This window comes from Pinus tabuliformis, chromosome 6, assembly GCF_031772625.1.
Source record: "Pinus tabuliformis cultivar Carrire ecotype Pingquan chromosome 6, CPIR1, whole genome shotgun sequence".
Classification (NCBI taxonomy): Eukaryota; Viridiplantae; Streptophyta; class Pinopsida; order Pinales; family Pinaceae; genus Pinus; species Pinus tabuliformis.
The window spans coordinates 903,064,224-903,082,133 of NC_142292.1; the positions used below are offsets into that span (position 1 = coordinate 903,064,224).

Consider the following 17,910-nt stretch of genomic DNA (forward strand, 5'->3'; position numbering starts at 1 on the left):
TTCTCTTGGAAAAATCCACAATTGAGAGTAAAAGTAAAAAATCATAGACCATAAATTTGATTATGCTACTCATAGGTCATATCTGGAGCCTCAAGAAATCACATAAGCCTTGCATGGGAAATACCTAACTTACAAGAATAATATGTAAAGAATTCAATATTTCAAACACCATGGATGGATCTCAAGTCATGTCATGGTTCAAGGTCAAAAGAATATATTAAATGCCTATTTTTCTTGGAGAGATCATACCACATGTGTAATGCATTTGGCTACTAAATAAACAATGCATACATAATATTTAGCTCGTGTGAGATATGATCACAATTTCAAGTAATGGTGCATTGGGATGGTCATTTTTGTCCATGCCATGTTTCAAGGAAAAATTCAAAATATCAGGCTACTCATGGCACTTGCGTAAACCCATAGGGCATCACAAAATCAATCCATACAAAATATTTTGCCTACAAGAAAAATATCCTGTCCACTTCAAGACTTGCAATATACCAATTATTTATGAAGGATGAGGTTATTGGATAGGTCCGAAATATAAGGTATAAACTATAACATTTCCTATGGGTTTCATGAGCCATATGCCCCATTCAAATAGACTATAAAAATCCTACATAGGGAGTCATTATTCTAGTGGTGAAAACATATTAACATTATGAGTTTTTTCATGCAAGGATTTATTATGAGGGCATAATCCATGGTTTAATGTGATAGAACAAGTTCCTAAGTCTTCAAATATTTTTTTTGGGATTATCCACCAGATGCAAAGCTCCAAACCGCTACAAAATCCCTTTTAGAAGTATGTATGTTTCATGAGTGAACTATGGGTATAATCAAGCCAAATAAATTTTATAGGGGAAACAAATAGAATTGTCACTAAATAGCTATCTCAAGGCTCGTAAGCATTTACTGGGTTACATAATACTATATGAGCCCTCCTTATGCCCATTATTAAGTTAACACAAGGTATATCAACCCAAGTTAGATAGGTTTCATAATAGTACATTAGCCTTCCTTGTGCCCATTATTGGGTTAACATTTGGTATATCAACTCAAATTAGAGATTTGAGAACTATGCAATCACATTGACACGATTTAGGACATGAAAAAAAAATATGGTTTAATGCCACAAAACAAGGTTTGTGGCCTTCAAATTTATTTTTGGGATTATCTACCATGTCTAAACCACTAAGTCTCTATATAGAATTATGTGCATAATTTCCAGTATGGGGGTAGACCTCACGTAAACATGTAAAGGTAAAGGTAAAGGTAAAAATAAACATTTAGCAGGGGGGTATATGTCACCTAAACATGTAAGTAAACGTAAAAATTTAACATGTAATATTTAACACTTAAGATTTAACATTTTTAATCTAATGTTAGCCCTGTTTAAAAGTCAATGTAATTATTATTATGTAAAAACACAATATAAATTTAAAATATAAAGAGGTTTAGGAACACTAAAAAAAGAGGTATGGTATAGAAATATAAATATAAATAAACTGGAGGTATGGTAAATAAATAAAACCCCTTTTATACTTACTCCATAGCTATGATAAATAAATAAAAATATAAAAAAACTAGAGGTATGGTAAATAAATAAAACATGTTTTTATATTTACTCCATAAACCTCTTCATATTTAAGAAAACTCGAAAAAGAGGTTTTATTTAGGTGAAACCTATGGGTCAAATGATTATTGATACCATGAAAAAAAATATTATTAACCCTAATATTATTATTAAATCTAATAGTCATATTAATATATTAAAATATTAATATTATTAAATTTAATAACTTTGGATTATTACAATATTAAATTTGTTATATTAGAATATATATTAATATATTATGATATATATTAATTGTAGATATATATGCGAGGGAATAACAAAGACATAGAGTGATAGAGAAGGAGAGATAGGGGGAGTGACAAGTGAGAGATGGAGATAAACTGAAGGAAAGGGGAAATGAAGAATGAAGAGGGAGAGAGTGAGAGGAGTAAGAGAGGTAGAGAATGGTAAGAGAGGGATAGGTACACAAATATGGAGGGGGGAGAGACATAAGGAGAGAGGGAGGGACATAGTGAGAGGATTGGAGGAGAGAGAGAGAGAGAGATGGGGAATAGAGAGGGAGGTAGTAGAGAAAGGTAAAGAGAGTAAGGATGAGAGAGAGGAATTGAGAGAGAGGAGGAGAGAGGGAGGGATAGAGAGATGGAGTTGGAGGGGGAGAGAGGGAGTGACAATGGAGAGATGGAGAGAGAGGATGTATGTTTAGGGTGAGATAAAGAGACAAATAAGGAGAGATGGAGAGAACGGGGGAGGAAGGAGATATAAGGAGAGATGGAGGGATATAGTAACATAGAGAGAGAGGGAGAGATGGGGAAGAGAGAGAGAGAGATATGGGGAAGAGAGAGGTAGGTAGAATAGAAAGGGAGAGAGAGGAAAGATGAGAGAGAGTACATTAGAGAGAGGAGGAGAGTGATGGGGGAAGAGAAAGGATTGGAGGGCAAAGCGAGCGAGAGAGAGAGAGGGAAGAAGAGAGAGATGGAGATAGGGATGGAGGGATAGAGAGATTGATAAATATGGAGTGAGAAAGCATGTGTGTTTGGGGAGGTGATACAGAGAGACAAAGAATGAGAGATGTTGGGAGATATAAATATAGATGGAGGGGGAGAAAGGGAAGAATATTTCTTACACTAGATGCATTGATTTTGGTGTAGATGATGATTTCTAATCATATTTCATTTCTTGCTTAGATGCATTTATTTGAGTGTAGATTTTGATCTCTAATGATATTTTACTGCTTGATGCAGGAGCATCACGACCATTTTTTCATTTGTAAATATGTGATAAAGGGGGGTGTGACAATTTTTAATATTTTATTAATTAATTTGTTATTTTTAATAAAATAGGAGATAATTATGAAAAGTGAGGATTATGTAAATATTCTTTTAATAAATAAAAGGATATGAGTGAAATATTTTAGGAGCAAAGTTTGGGATTAGGAGTTCTAGGTATGGGATTAGTTGAGGATTAGGTGGAGAGATATTTTGAGTGAATTAAATGCATTATTTGTGTGTAAATAGGAGTGGTCTTTGTGAAGAAAAATACACTTGAATAGGAGAGTGGTCGAGAGCAGGCTTGAACAACCAAGGATGTAAGCCTCTGGCAAATTGTAAGGGCCATGAACGTTGAGTATCCGGCCAAAGAAAAAGGTTGTAAGTGATCTCCTTTTGTCTATATGAAAACAATGTTTCAGATTTATATATATATATATATATATATATATATATATATATATATATATATATATATATATATATATATATATATATCGTTGATTGATTGAGAAAAGTTGTATACAAACATATATATCTGGATTTATGTATCGATCGATTGAATAAAGTGCTAACATGAAAGAATCTGTAAGTTGATTTATGCACATAAGATTGGAGAGATCGATATTCATATGACAATTGTTAAATTGAATTGTTAATTCAGGGGAGAGATTATGTTGTGTATTGATCTGTGTTTTTGATAGCAATGGGAGAAGAAAAAGTGTGCCATCAAACGTAAATCCGTGGAGTTCATAAGTGTTAATTGAACGCTATTGGTGGTAGCCCGTGTGCAAAAGGACGTAGGTTAATCTTGAATGCTGTCCTTAGAATATTCCAGAATGAATGCATAAGTGTTAATTGAACACTGTTGGCGGTGGCTCGAGTGAAAAAGGGCGTAGGTTTATACATTGTGTAATTTCAGAAATAAATGACACACGTTCTTAGAAACAGTGGAGCGCATTAACACTTAGTAGGAAATCTCTGATTCCAATAAATCGGATCGAAAGTTTAGAGCGTTTGAGAGGAGAACACTTCTAAAAAGGTCGATTGATGAATTCCAATAAATCGGATCAGAGCTGCAACCATTAACAGCTCAGCATTCAAATCAGTTCGATTGTTTGTTGTGGAATCGCGCCGGAAGTTTGTGTTGAACACACACACACACACACACACACACACACACATATATATATATATGTTATTCAAATGTGGTGACCGCCGATCGTATTGAGTGCAGACATATTGCATCGAAACATCAGTTAATATATATATATATATCTTGCAATTTGTGTTAATTTTCCAATTGTGAATATATCGCATCGGACTTGGACCAACCTGAAAATGGTTGGTGTTATATGTTAATTGTGGCCAATGCAACATAGATATGCCTGGAACTGAGTTCGGAAAAGTGTTTTAAAGCTGTTTTGATGGTTAATCAAATATATCAAATCTGAGCTTCTTAAAAGTAAGAGAACAAGAATTTTTTTAACTATTAAGAGTTGAGATTCCGTTTGTTGATTGCTGTAATCCATTTTTGAGATGTATTCATTTTGTATGAAGAATGGAGCAGTCAAACTGATAGCGTGGGAAGTTAAATTCATGAAGACGCAAACATTGCAAGAGATCAACGGATATTTGATGAGTTTTTAATCTATGGGAGTATTCTTTTATTGAAAAGGAAAAGCTATGAGAAGTTCAGTGTGCAGGTTGAGTTTAAAGTCAAGGTTGTGTATGTAGAATATATGCAGCATGAGAGCTGTATATTCAATGCGTGGAAACATTTAGTAAAAGACAGGGGCGCAGATCTTATTGGAACTTCTGAGTTGAGCTTTGATGGAGAATTTCGATGAGTTTTTTTATTTGGATCGATGCTAACATGAATGTTGATATTGGATCCAAAAGCTTGTAAATATGGATTGTAAATGAAGAGAAAGTTTGGTATGATGTTTGATGGGGTTACGGTCATCATTTTTGGTATCAGAGCTTGGCTCTGTTGAAATTGAAGAATGTTTGTTTTCTGAATGAAGACAGAAGGTTTTGTTGAAAACTAAAGTGTGTTTTTTTCTTAATGTATGATGAATGATTGAAAGGAAGATCAGATTTTAAATCTGATATGCAGCATACACAATTGCAAGTGAATAGGATGGCAGAAGTGAAAGGAGAACAAGATCCTGTAAGATCTTAAGAGGTGAGATGATTTTTCTGATTTGAAATTTGTAAATGCAGTTTATGGTTGCAGAGAAGATGATGGCAGTGAACCTGGCATTCAGCTAAAGGCTGAATAAGGAGGACAATTGCAGTGTCCTGAAGAAGAAGGTGAGTTTAAGAGATAGCCTGGAGAGAGCAGAGAGAGTGCTTGAAAGGTTCCAGTAGCAGTGAACCAAGTACTTACCAAAAGACTGAGTGAGGAGAGCTTGGTGAGGTAAGTGGCAGCAAGAGAGATCGATGTTGCAGAGGCTAGTGCAACTCATGATGAGTGAGAAACTCATGGAGAAGATGATCATGGAGGATCAGGGAAGGGGTTCAGAGGAATGCCACAGAGATGAGATGACCGCAGAAGTTCGAGAAAGAGAGATTGCAGTAATGAAGGTACAATTGCAGGTACTAGAAGAATGGCTGCAAGAGTGGGAAAACCAGAATAGAGGATGGATCTTTCCACTGAAGGGAAAGAGAGTGATTTGGCAACCATTGCAGATGAAGTTGAGGCAAATTGTGATTGCCTTATTGAAGAAGGAACTTAGAGTTCTTGAGCCAGAGATGGAATTTGAAGATTCCACATGTAGATTTGATCAAAGGGAAGTGCTGAAGGTAGCAGTCAAGACTGAAAAGTCTTGTGGTTTTAAAACTGATGAGTTGTGTATGTTTGCAGGTACAGTACAGGGAGATGAGCAAGCTTTAGAGTTTGTTCAAGAAGAATTGAATCTGAAGGTTGTTCAGATCGATGTTGAGATAGAAAGATCTCAGGAGGAAATGAAGACAAAGGAGTCTAATCAGAATGTTGATGCAGAAAGAGAAAGACCAGCTAATGATTGGTTAAGAGCTGGTGAAGGTATGGAAAATTGCGTAAAATTTCTGAGTTCTACTCCTAATGAAATTTTTGAGTTGTATAGGAAACTAGATCTTCAAAGAAGAGAATTGGAGAGACAGAGGACTTATGTGCAGGATAATTTGCTGAAGAAGCAGAGGTTTGTTACCATGGGTGACAAGAAAGAGTTGGTTTGTCTGTATAGCCAAGAGAAGACTGGTGGATGAAATTTTGGAGATGCTACAGTGATAGAGGATGAAGCTACAGTGTTGGAAGAACTTGATTTGATTGCTAGAATCAATCAAGATGATGATGGACAATTACTGAAGATTGTCGAAGAGGAAGATGGAGGTTATGCTGGAGTTAAATTGCAGCATGTTGATGAAATGTTGAAATGTTTGTTGGAGACATTTGAACCAGAGAAAGAAGTTGCAGATGAAATTGCAGGTGACGAGCAAAGGAATGTTGCAGAGGGACAGGAAGTTTGGGAGGTAGCAACATCCATAGTGACAGCTAGAGCAACATGTGGGGTGACATTTATGGTGACAGCTGAGGCAACACTGACAACAGTAACATCTATGGGGGCGCTGAAGCCTTATGGTTTTTATTCTAACAATTGTTTTGTGAATACAGGTTTTATTGAAGATGCTGGAGAAAGTCTGTTAGATAGAGAAATTGAACTGATGAGGCGGATGATGATGAAAGAATCCCAGAAGAGGCCAACAGCAGTAAAACAAAGGAGAAGCAGCAAAAGAAAGACAACAAAAGATTGCGAGAGCACAGCCAGTGAAGCGATGCAACATAAAGTGTGGAAACCTGGAGAAGAACATCAGAAAGAAGCAGTGACAAGTGGAAAGTTACAGCACAAGATATGGGATCCAGGCATACACAGATCCAAATACATGATTAGGCGATCATGTTTAGTTTCAACGTTGGGAGTCTGATGCAGGAGCATCACGACCATTTTTTCATTTGTAAATATGTGATAAAATGGGGGTGTGACAATTGTTACTATTTTATTAATTAATTTGTTATTTTTAATAAAATAGGAGATAATTATGAAAAGTGAGGATTATGTAAATATTCTTTTAATAAATAAAAGGATATGAGTGAAATAGTGTAGGAGCAAAGTTTGGGATTAGGATTTCTAGGTATGGGATTAGTTGAGGATTAGGTGGAGAGATATTTTGAGTGAATTAAATGCATTATTTGTGTGTAAATAGGAGTGGTTTTTGTGAAGAAAAATACACTTGAATAGGAGAGTGGTTGAGATCAGGCTTGAACAGCCAAGGCTGTAAGCCTCTGGCAAATTGTAAGGGCCATGAGCGTTGAGTATCCGGCCAAAGAAAAAGGTTGTAAGTGATCTCCTTTTGTCTATATGAAAACAATGTTTCAGATTTATATATATATATCGTTGATTGATTGAGAAAAGTTCTACACAAACACATATATCTGGATTTATGTATCAATCGATTGAATAAAGTGCTAACATGAAAGAATATGTAAGTTGATTTATGCACATAATATTGGAGAGATCGATATTCATATGACAATTATTAACCTAAATTGTTAATTCAGGGGAGAGATTATGTTGTGTATTGATCTGTGTTTTTGATAGCAATGGGAGAAGAAAAAGTGCACCATCAAACGTAAATCTGTGGAGTTCATAAGTGTTAATTGAATGCTGTTGGTGGTAGCCCGTGTGTAAAAGGACGTAGGTTAATCCTGAATGCTGTCCTTAGAATATTCCGGAATGAATGCATAAGTGTTAATTGAACGTTGTTGGTGGTGGCTCGAGTGAAAAAGGGCGTAGGTTTAGACACTGTGTAATTTCAGAAATAAATGACATGCGTTCTTAGAAATAGTGGAGCGCATTAACACTCAGTAGGAAATCTCCGATTCCAATAAATTGGATCAGAAGTTTGGAGCGCTTGAGAGGAGAACACTTCTAAAAAGGCCGATTGATGAATTCTGATAAATCGGATCGGAGCTGCAACCATAAACAACTCGGCATTCAAATCAGTTCGATTGTTTGTTGTGGAATCGTGCCGGAAGTTTGTGTTGAACACATATATATATATGTTATTCAAATGTGGTGACTGTCGATCGTATTGAGTGCAAACATATTGCATCGAAACATCAGTTTATATATATATCTATATATATATATATATATATATATATATATATATATATATATATATATCTTGCAATTTGTGTTAATTTGCCAATTGTGAATATATCGCATCGGACTTGGATCAACCTGAAAATGGTTGGTGTTATATGTTAATTGCGGCCAATGCAACAGAGATATGCCTGGAACTGAGTTCGGAAAAGCGTTTTAACGCTGTTTTGATGGTTAATCAAATATATCAAATCTGAGCTTCTTAAAAGTAAGAGAACAAGAATTATTTTAACTGTTAAGAGTTGAGATTCTGTTTGTTGATTGTTGTAATCCATTTTGGAGATGTATTCGTTTTGTATGAAGAATGGAGCGGTCAAACCGATAGCGTGGAAGTTAAATTCATGAAGACGCAAACATTGCAAGAGATCAACGGATATTTGATGAGTTTTTACTCTATGGGAGTATTCTTTTATTGAAAAGGAAAAGCTATGAGAAGTTCAGTGTGCAGGTTGAGTTTAAAGTCAAGGTTGTGTATGTAGAATATATGCAGCATGAGAGTTGTATATTCAATGCGTGGAAACATTTAGTAAAAGACAGGGGCACAGATCTTATTGGAACTTCTGAGTTGAGCTTTGATGGAGAATTTCGATGAGTATTTTTATTTGGATCGATGCTAAAATGAATGTTGATATTGGATCTAAAAGCTTGTAAATATGGATTGTAAATGAAGAGAAAGTTTGGTATGATGTTTGATAGGGTTACGATCATCACTGCTTGCACTAGATGCATTGATTTCAATGTAGAGGATTTATAATCCTATTAGATTGCTTGCACTGAATGCATAGGTTTCAGTGTATATGGTGATTTCTAATGCTATTTGATAGTTTGCACTAGATGCATTGATTTCAATGTATATGGCGATTTCTAATCCTATTTGATTGCTTGCATTAGATGCGTTCATTTCAATGTAAATTATTTCTAAACCTATTTGATTGCTTGCACTAAATGCATTGATTTTAGTGTAGATAGTGATTTCTAATCCTATTTGATTGCTTGCACTAAATGCATTGATTTCAGTGTAGATGTTGGTTTCTAATATTATTTTCTCACTTGCACTAGATGCATCAATTTGAGTGTAGATGTTGATTTCTAATCCTATTTGATTGCTTGCATTAGATGAATTGATTTTAATGTAGAAGTTGTTTTCTAATTTTATTTGATTGCTTGCATTATATGCATTGATTTCAATGTAAGCACAACAAATTATTGGTAATGTACATTAATTTTTTGTGTTATAGTAATTCAACTTATTACATTGAAGGTGTCTTTTTTTAAATTGGTCAGGCTAGCCATTGTCTACTCTTTTCATCTGCATTTGACATTTGTCTGTCTATAATTTTAACATCTATTTTGTCTTTTTTATCCTTTTAATTAAAATAATTAATTAAAAAAAAGTTATATGAACAAGTGTCATATGAAATGAGTTATGTTTTTTTTTGCATGTAGTATTGATAAGGCATAGTAATGGCCCATGATATTATAACAAAGTCTATTTACAAATTAAGAACCTCCATGATAAAGTAGGGATACATATATTTAATTAATTTTTGATATCTAAATTAAAATTAAGTTTCTTATTTATTTATTTTTAATGCTTTGAGAAAGAATAATAATATTAATGGTAATTTAATTTTAATATTATGGTTAAATTAGATATTAAATTGATATATGAGATTTTTTCATTTAAAGTTTATAAAGGTATATATATTTTAATCCTCTTTGAATTTGAACATATAACACTTTACCAAATAAACACATACTCTTAAACATGGTTTATATTCTTATTGAATTTCTTTCGTTTTTATTCATACTTTATTAATATGGAATTAAGATTTATAATTTCTCATTCCACAAACAAAACAAAAATATGTAAAATAAACAATTCAATAATGTGAAAATTTTCCAAACTATAAATGTGTATCATATACTTAATAGGTATTCCTTCAAATCAAGAGTGAGGAGCGTTTACTTATTGTTTCAAATTAAAAATGTGGAAAATGTTTACTCACTCATTATTAAAAAAAAGTAAGCATAATAACAAAATCATTAACATTATTTTTAAAAAAATTACACCGTGTCCCTTTCTGAAATTGATCAGGCTAGGAATTGTCTACATTTTTCATTTCCATTTGACATTTTTACATCTATTGTTTTGACATGTATTTTGTCTTTTTATCCTTTTAATTAAATTAATTAATTAAAAAAAACATTATATGAACAAGTGTCATATGAAATCCATTATGGTTTTTTGGGCATGTTGTATTGATAAATGGCTCCAAATTAATTTAAATTTTTTAAAAAGAGATAATTGAAATTCTAAAACAAACCGCCTTATTTATATTGATTGCAAAATATCCTAGAATCTAAAAGGACCAAAATCCACACAGAACACACAAGCAACATATAAATTTAGTACACATATTTAACATTAATTGATTCACCACATCATTCGACCCTTCTAATAACCCTAGAAATTCAAGAAGGGGTTTGCTCTATGCCCATTCTGAAGGGCTCTATCTCCTATCCATCAAAAGATTGATAATTAGTAGAGCTGGATGAGTCCATTATGCTCATATCCAACGATCTCTCCCATTCTTTCTTTTCATGATAATCAGTAGTGCTGGATGAATCCATTATGCTCATATCCAATGTTCTCTCCCATTCTTTCTCCGTATGATAACTAGTTGTGCTGGATGAAGAGCTATTTCAAAATTCTAATATTCAGCAAGGGTCACGTAGTAAATCCTGCTGCTGCACTGCAGTAACTACCTGCTGCTGCACTGCAGTCTCTGAGCCAAAAAAAAAAATAAAAATGAGTATTTGTGAACCCAAAGAGAGAATTGCAGGGCCAGTGGGGTTGAACAATCCTTAAAACTTTGGGACACCCCCACTAGTGCAGTTGTATCAGAGGACTTCTGCTTTTCTTGATATCCTTGGGAAAAAATGCAGGGGAGAACATCCCTGATCAGTCGATGAATGAATGCCAATGTCTTGACAGCCACCATCCAATTTTTTGTTTGGTTCAACCGCTCTTCAACAACTTGTTTTACATAACATCTCAGCCCTTGCACTTCCATTGCAACAAGCAAAATGAGGAGGTGTTTTTCCTTCAGGGGCTTACCATTGTGGTGAGAAAATTTAATGAATGCAACGTCTATCTTTACAAGTCTGGTATGGATAACTGGAGTCGTATTGATAATTCCGACATAGCTCATGATGGCAAATCCAACAGAAACGACGTTCTTCAACACTCCCATTACTTTTCTTGACCAAAACCCCATCCTGGCCATTTTGAGCAGTGAAAACAGATTTCCCCTAGAAATATAAATACCTAATCACATACCCTCCTTTCGCCACTCTCACTCTATAGTACTCTTCATTGCTTCCATTCCATGAATGTGACCTTTTGTGGTTTTTTTAATAAAATAGGATTTTTTAAGATTATCGTCTGTTAGGGGACTTTATTATGAAGATTAATTATGGAAAAAATTATGCTCAGTAAATTAATTTTTCATTTTTATTTATATGGTTAATTTTTATTGTTCAGGGATTATTAATTTAAATTATATAAAATAAAATAATTTTATTTTAAAAATCATCAAAATTTCATAAAATTACAAAATATAATTTTAAAAAAATTATATTTATCATTTTGAAAAGGAGTTGTCTTTAGTATGATTTTTTGGATTTTCTCGAGGAAATTTTTGATGTGAAATCTTGATTTATGTTATTTAAACTATTTTTTTAATTGTATATATAGATTCAACGCCGGGAGAAATCCCTACGGAACTAGGATTGTGCAGGGGTTACCCATCAAACTTGTCCTTCATACAATGAACTAGGATTGTGCAGGGGTTACCCATCAAACTTGTCCCTCATACAATGTCTTAACAACAAATTGATCGAAGTGGCTCCAAAAATGCTCAGAATTCAAAAATGTATCAAAATAGCGCAAAAATAAGTCATCATATTGAAGTGAAACTAGGACCATATTGTAGTGCTCTCCATCCTCATTCCAATGATACAAATGGCACTCAAATATGAGTTAGTATGCTCAAGATATTTGTGGTCAAATTTTTGGTCAAACTAAGCCAAGAGGTAGTCACTAACAAATGCTCAGAATTCAAAAATGGCTCAAAATAGTGCAAAAATAAGTCATCATATTGAAGTGAAACTAGGATCATATTGTAGTGCTCTCCATCCTCATTCCAATGATGCAAATGGCACTCAAATATGAGTTAGTATGCTCAAAATATTTGTGGTCAAACTAGGCCAAGAAATAGTCACTAACGAGGAAACAATTTGGAAAAAGATCGGCACATAAAATCCAGCGATTAGAAAAAGTGAATTTATCGCCTCTTTAATTTGTAACCCCAAAAACCGGTCAATTTTTTCCCTTAATATGTTATAAAAAAATATTTAAAAAATAAAGAGTGGCGGGCTGTCACCTCCGACACCCCCAATGACTATTATTTATTTATAAAGGAAATGGCTTGGGGCCGCGGATGACTCGAACCCCGCCTAACCGCATAACAACACATATGACACAATTCTTGGGTTGTTGACCACCAAATCGAGGCTGACGAGACTTTAACCTACACCGGCTTGTGGTTGGCTCGCCCCACGTGGCAGCCCCACATCAAAAGCTCCTAAATAATTGTCGCCGAAAACCATAACAAATCATCTCCATAACACACAACACTAAACCACCATACGTAATGGTTAGTAAACCACCACCACAAATGGGTTACGTGCCAACTAATTAACTATTAGATGTTATGCCAACAAAACAAATGACGCGCCAATTAGGGGAGGTCAATGGGACTGACCTAGGGACCTCTGCCCACCTAAATTGGGTGCCCACCAACGGCCCACAACCAAGACCTTGTATTATTTGCCAAAATTTTTTTTATAAGATCCCAATTTGATTATTTGCCAGAAAACTTTTATAAGATCCCAATTTGATTGTTAGAGATTTCAGCGAAATCACATAGAGAACCATTTGTCGACGCGTTTCGAACTAACTAGTGTGGTTCATTGTCAGGACAAGTTGAGGAACAAATCTGAGCGATCCGTTAAATAGAATATGCAGGTCCTTCAACAACTATATGAACAGGCAACGGTTAAAAAGTCCTTTAACAGTTTTATATATATATATATATATATATATAATTAATTAATTATTTATTTACAGTGATATTATTGTTGTATATTAACTTCAAGCTAATATTACTATATTAATTTTAATTTAAAATTTTGAATATTATTATCAATAATAGATTAGGGTAATTTATATTTTATTTTTATATTCTATTATTATTATTAATTTTATTTATTTATTTATTATTATTATTATTATTAATTATTATTTTTATTTTTATATAAAATTATTAAAATATTGTCATTAATAGTAATATTATTGTAATAACCTTTAGTAATATTATAAGATTAACTCCAAACTAATATTATAATGTTAATTTCCAATTAATATTAATAATATTAGTCTCAGGTAAAATTATTATTATTTTATTTTATTTTTTTATTTTTTAATATGTGAGTGAAATGAATAAAATTGCAAGAGTTAATTATTAATAATCCAGGTCTAGGGTGAATAATTAAAAGAGTGATATTACTATTACTAAACCAATGATATCAAGAGAAAACAACGATCAGCTAAACAAACAGAGAGGGGTCAGGCGAAGAAGAGGCTAAGGTAAAAGGGCTGGGATCCAACACCTACTAATCTTCCATCCGTCATCCCTATTGAGATTCAAAGGTATTTTCTCGATCTCAAGGGCTTCCCTCAATTTACGATGGTGAAATTGCACCACTCTTGCGATAACTTGAGCCTCTTCGATACAGACTTGATGTTTAGTTTTCTCGGCATGCTTAGCAAGGGCTGAGGACTTGGCCCTACCATGCCTCAAGTCTGTTGCATGCTCACTGATCCTTTGATTAATTGAGTGACCAGTTTCACCAATGTATGGGGCCCCGCAGGAACAGGGAATGACATAGACCCCTTTCATGTATTTAGGGTCGATAGGATCTTTAACAGATCTCAGCGAGCTACGGATGGTGTTAAGAGGTCTAAAGGTCGAGGGAATATTATGTCTCTTAAGAATCTTGGCGATCCTATCAGTGGTTCCTTGGATGTAGGGGAGGTGTACACCCACCGGTCTTTAGGATCTTTTTGGACAGAGGGCTCCTTCCGGGCCTTGAGGAAGGCTTTTTGACCTAGGTGTCTATTGTAACCATTTTTAACGAAGACATCCAAGAGATAAGCCTTCTCCTTTGCTAAGTTTTTCTCATCAGAAATTCTTAATGCACGAGTAGCCAGCGTGTTGAGAACGCCTAACTTCTGAGCAGGGAAATGATGAGAGCTGGCATGGAGATATTGGTCGGTATGAGTCTTTTTCGAAAGACCTGGTGGGAGAAGGAACCATCAATATCCTTTGAGATGAGAACATCATGGAAGGGAAGGCAACCGTTGACTTCCTTTTCCATAGTGAACTTAATGGCGGAGGATTGTTCATTGAGATGACGGAAGAAGAGATCCAACTCATCATGACCATGAGACCAAACGACACTAGTGTCATCTACAAACCTCTTCCAAAGCTTTGGCAAGAGACGGGTTGAGGACAAAGCTTTGGACTCTAAATCTTCCATAAAAATATTTGCGACGACTGTGGATAGGGGGGAGCCCATGGCCACCCGACAAGTTTGCTCATAGAACTCTCCTTCGAAGCTAAAAAAGGTGGAAGTAAGACACAACTCAACTAACTGAGCTGTATCAGGGTCAGTGAGCTTATTGATAACTTCCATGGCCTCATTGATGGGAATACAAGTATAAAGGGAGACTACGTCGAAACTAACTAGAATATCATCGGGGTCAAGCTTCACCTTCTTAAGATCATCAACAAATGATGCAGAGTCTTTTACAAAGGACTCTGTGCAACCAACCAATGGTCTAAGCTTTAAGGCAAGGAATTTTGCAAGAAGGTAAGTAGGACCACCGATGGTATTGACAATAGGTCTTAAGGGAACCCCTTCTTTGTGGATCTCTGGAAGGCCATAGATCCTAGGGGTGATGGGGTTGCTTTCTATGAGCTTCTGGGAAAAAGAATCAGTAAAGTTACAGGACTTGATAGCAAGAGCAACTTCCTTTGAAACCTTCTTTAAAGGATTCCTGGAAAGCTTTTTGTAACTTCCACTATTGTTAAGATGATCCAACATCTTGGATCGATAATCATCCTTGTTAAGGATGACTGCTGCCCCACCTTTATCGGCTTTTAGGACGATAATATTACGATTTTGGTTTAAGGTTTTTAGAGCCTCAAACTTAGCTTTGCTGATATTACTATAGGGCGGTTTTGCCTTCATAAGGGCCACGACACAATCTTGCCTAATCTTGTCCTTAGTTTTATCCGGAAGGCTCTTAATACCAAATTCCACACTGCAGATGATGTCTTCAACTGGAATTTTCTTCGGAGCTAAGGCAAAATTAAGACCCTTACTTAAGAGACTAAAAACAGACGGGGGAAAGGAAAAGCTAGAGAGATTGATCACCTTATTGCTGGGGGGTAGAGGGTGAGAATTACTCCCCGGATCAAGGTTATTATTATTATTATAATTATTAACGATATTAAAGTTATTATTAATATTCTAATTTCCTCCCATATTATTATTATCATTATTAAAATTTTGTTCTATATCGTACACCTTATTATTATTATTTTCATCAATATTAATATTATCATTAATATCATTATTTCCTCCCCTATTATTAATGTTATTATTCAAACTCTGTTCTATGGATCACAGAAGTCTAAACTCTTTAATAAGATCCCAATTTCTCATTCGCTGAGGGAGGAGGCAGAACCGAGCGAGCACGAGCCAAGAGACATTGGAATAGTGCGTGGTGTCAGAACCATGAATAAGACGAAACCTTGAACACGTCGAAACCCAGAGTCAAGATGGAACCTTGATGGCACATTTTTCGAGATAGAATCTTATAGGAATACTCTTTTTCGCTTGAGGAATCTAAAGGATTCCCTAGTGGACAATTTTTCATGGCAAGAGAATCCTATCAACTTTATACTCAAACGAACCAGAATTTCACAAGGAACATGATGGTGTGGTCCATTTCCTCATTTGATCAACATAATTTCAGGAAGTCAGCTATGAGGAATCTTTACAGAATCTCGAGGAATCTAAAATATTCCCTTAGAGGATGTTTTTTTACAGAAGAGGAATGATGCAAACTTTATAGTCATTTTTCACAGAATTTCGCGAGGATCATAGTAGTGTGCTCAAAATTTTCATTTGAGCAACAGATTTTTCAGCCATCTCTAGGAAGGAATCTTTAGGGGAATCTTCAAGTTTCCCAGGAGTCCATATTTTTATGGTGTCAGAAAGGGGCCAAGTTTATTGTCGTTAGACTTGATTTCTCGTTACAAATTCAATGGTGCAATCCATTTTTTCAACTGAGCTTTGCATTTTCAGGACATCCCCAAAAGTGGAGGTATATGATAGAGTGATGCCATGCTTTTTCTTTTCATTTGCTGAGATGATGATCTTGTTGTTAAGATCCTTATTACCATTATGTTGAAGGATACTAGTATGAGACTTCATGTGAGAATCAATTAGCTTGTCATGTTGAAGGAGGTCCCATATGTGTGAGAGTTACTATAGGAGAACGCCTCGTGGAGAAACATGCCACTCTAGTTGGAGGAATGTATCCTTGTAATGACAAAGAATGTACTATGTAATCATGATAATCTTGCAACATTTAATGAAGTATCCTTCCCACTCTTGACACCAGGCCTTGAGACATAACCTACACTGGGTGAACTATATTATTAATGTGTGTGTGCCCTTTGATTTGATGGCCGTCATTATGTTTATTCTTATTTAACATATGCACATGTGGTTTTTAATACTCTTTCACATGTAATTTTGTTAACATCACAAAAGTAAAAGATCCTGGTTAATTTCAGTAGTTGAAGAGATCCAGATCAAGTTTGGTATAAGAGCAGTCTTCTCGCTGATGTGAATTGCAAGTTTGAATGATAACCAAAGATTAAATGTGCAACAAGAAGGAAAATGGAGAACAACAAATATCTCTACGAGGACCTCCTTAGGATGGCACACATGGTAGATTTCATGTATTCAGATTATGAGGAGAAGATGGCAAGAGAGGAATGGGAGAAATAAAGAGTAGAGGATGATGCTCCATCTACCCCCTCTAGTGAAAATTCTTCTTCTTCATCATCTTCTCATCATTCAAATGAGGAGATCAATTAGTGCCTTCAAGAAGAGAATGTTGAATTAAGGAGACTTCTACAAGAAGAGAAAGAGGAGAAGCAGAGATTCCAACTTCTGCTACGTGTCATGGAAGAGGCGTTGAATGAGTTGAAGTGCAATGAAGGCTTCACGAAGCCATCATCACCTATTTCATAATCGACAGCTGAGGTAAATATTGTTGGTAATTCTTTAGTTTCATTTTCACATGATGTTATTTATGTTGGAAACATGGAGGTACCCATTTCAGGAATTGGCATGAGACTCCTAATCAAGATGGGGTGTAAAGGAGGGGGACTTGGTGTTAATGGCCAAGGAATGAATCAGCCATTGGAGGTTGTACAAAGATCTCGATTTTCAGGTTTGGGATAAATTGAAGGAGAGTGATCAAAGGTAGCAGAAGCTTCCAAGGCATTGTCGAAACCATCGGGGAAAGAGGGTGATTGGAACACATCAAAATCCTCCCATGACCATGCACATTGTAGAGGAAGAGCTAAGGGAAGCTCCCATCACCAAGGTTGCAATAGAGACAACTAGGAGAGGTATAAAATGT

General features: G+C 35.1%; 1 protein-coding gene across 1 annotated transcript; it reads right to left on the reverse strand.

Moving 5' to 3' along the window:
* Positions 1-14,408: 14,408 nt before the first annotated feature.
* LOC149261851 (uncharacterized) lies at positions 14,409-15,437 on the reverse strand. Its single transcript, XM_089371495.1, has one exon. It carries the CDS (start codon positions 15,435-15,437, stop codon positions 14,409-14,411), a length of 1,029 nt encoding a protein of 342 aa, XP_089227621.1.
* Between the last annotated feature and the right edge of the window lie 2,473 nt (positions 15,438-17,910).

Coding starts and splice junctions, on each gene's coding strand:
- LOC149261851 (XM_089371495.1), bottom strand. CDS start 15,437: ATGAAGGCAAAACCGCCCTATAGTAATATCAGCAAAGCTAAGTTTGAG.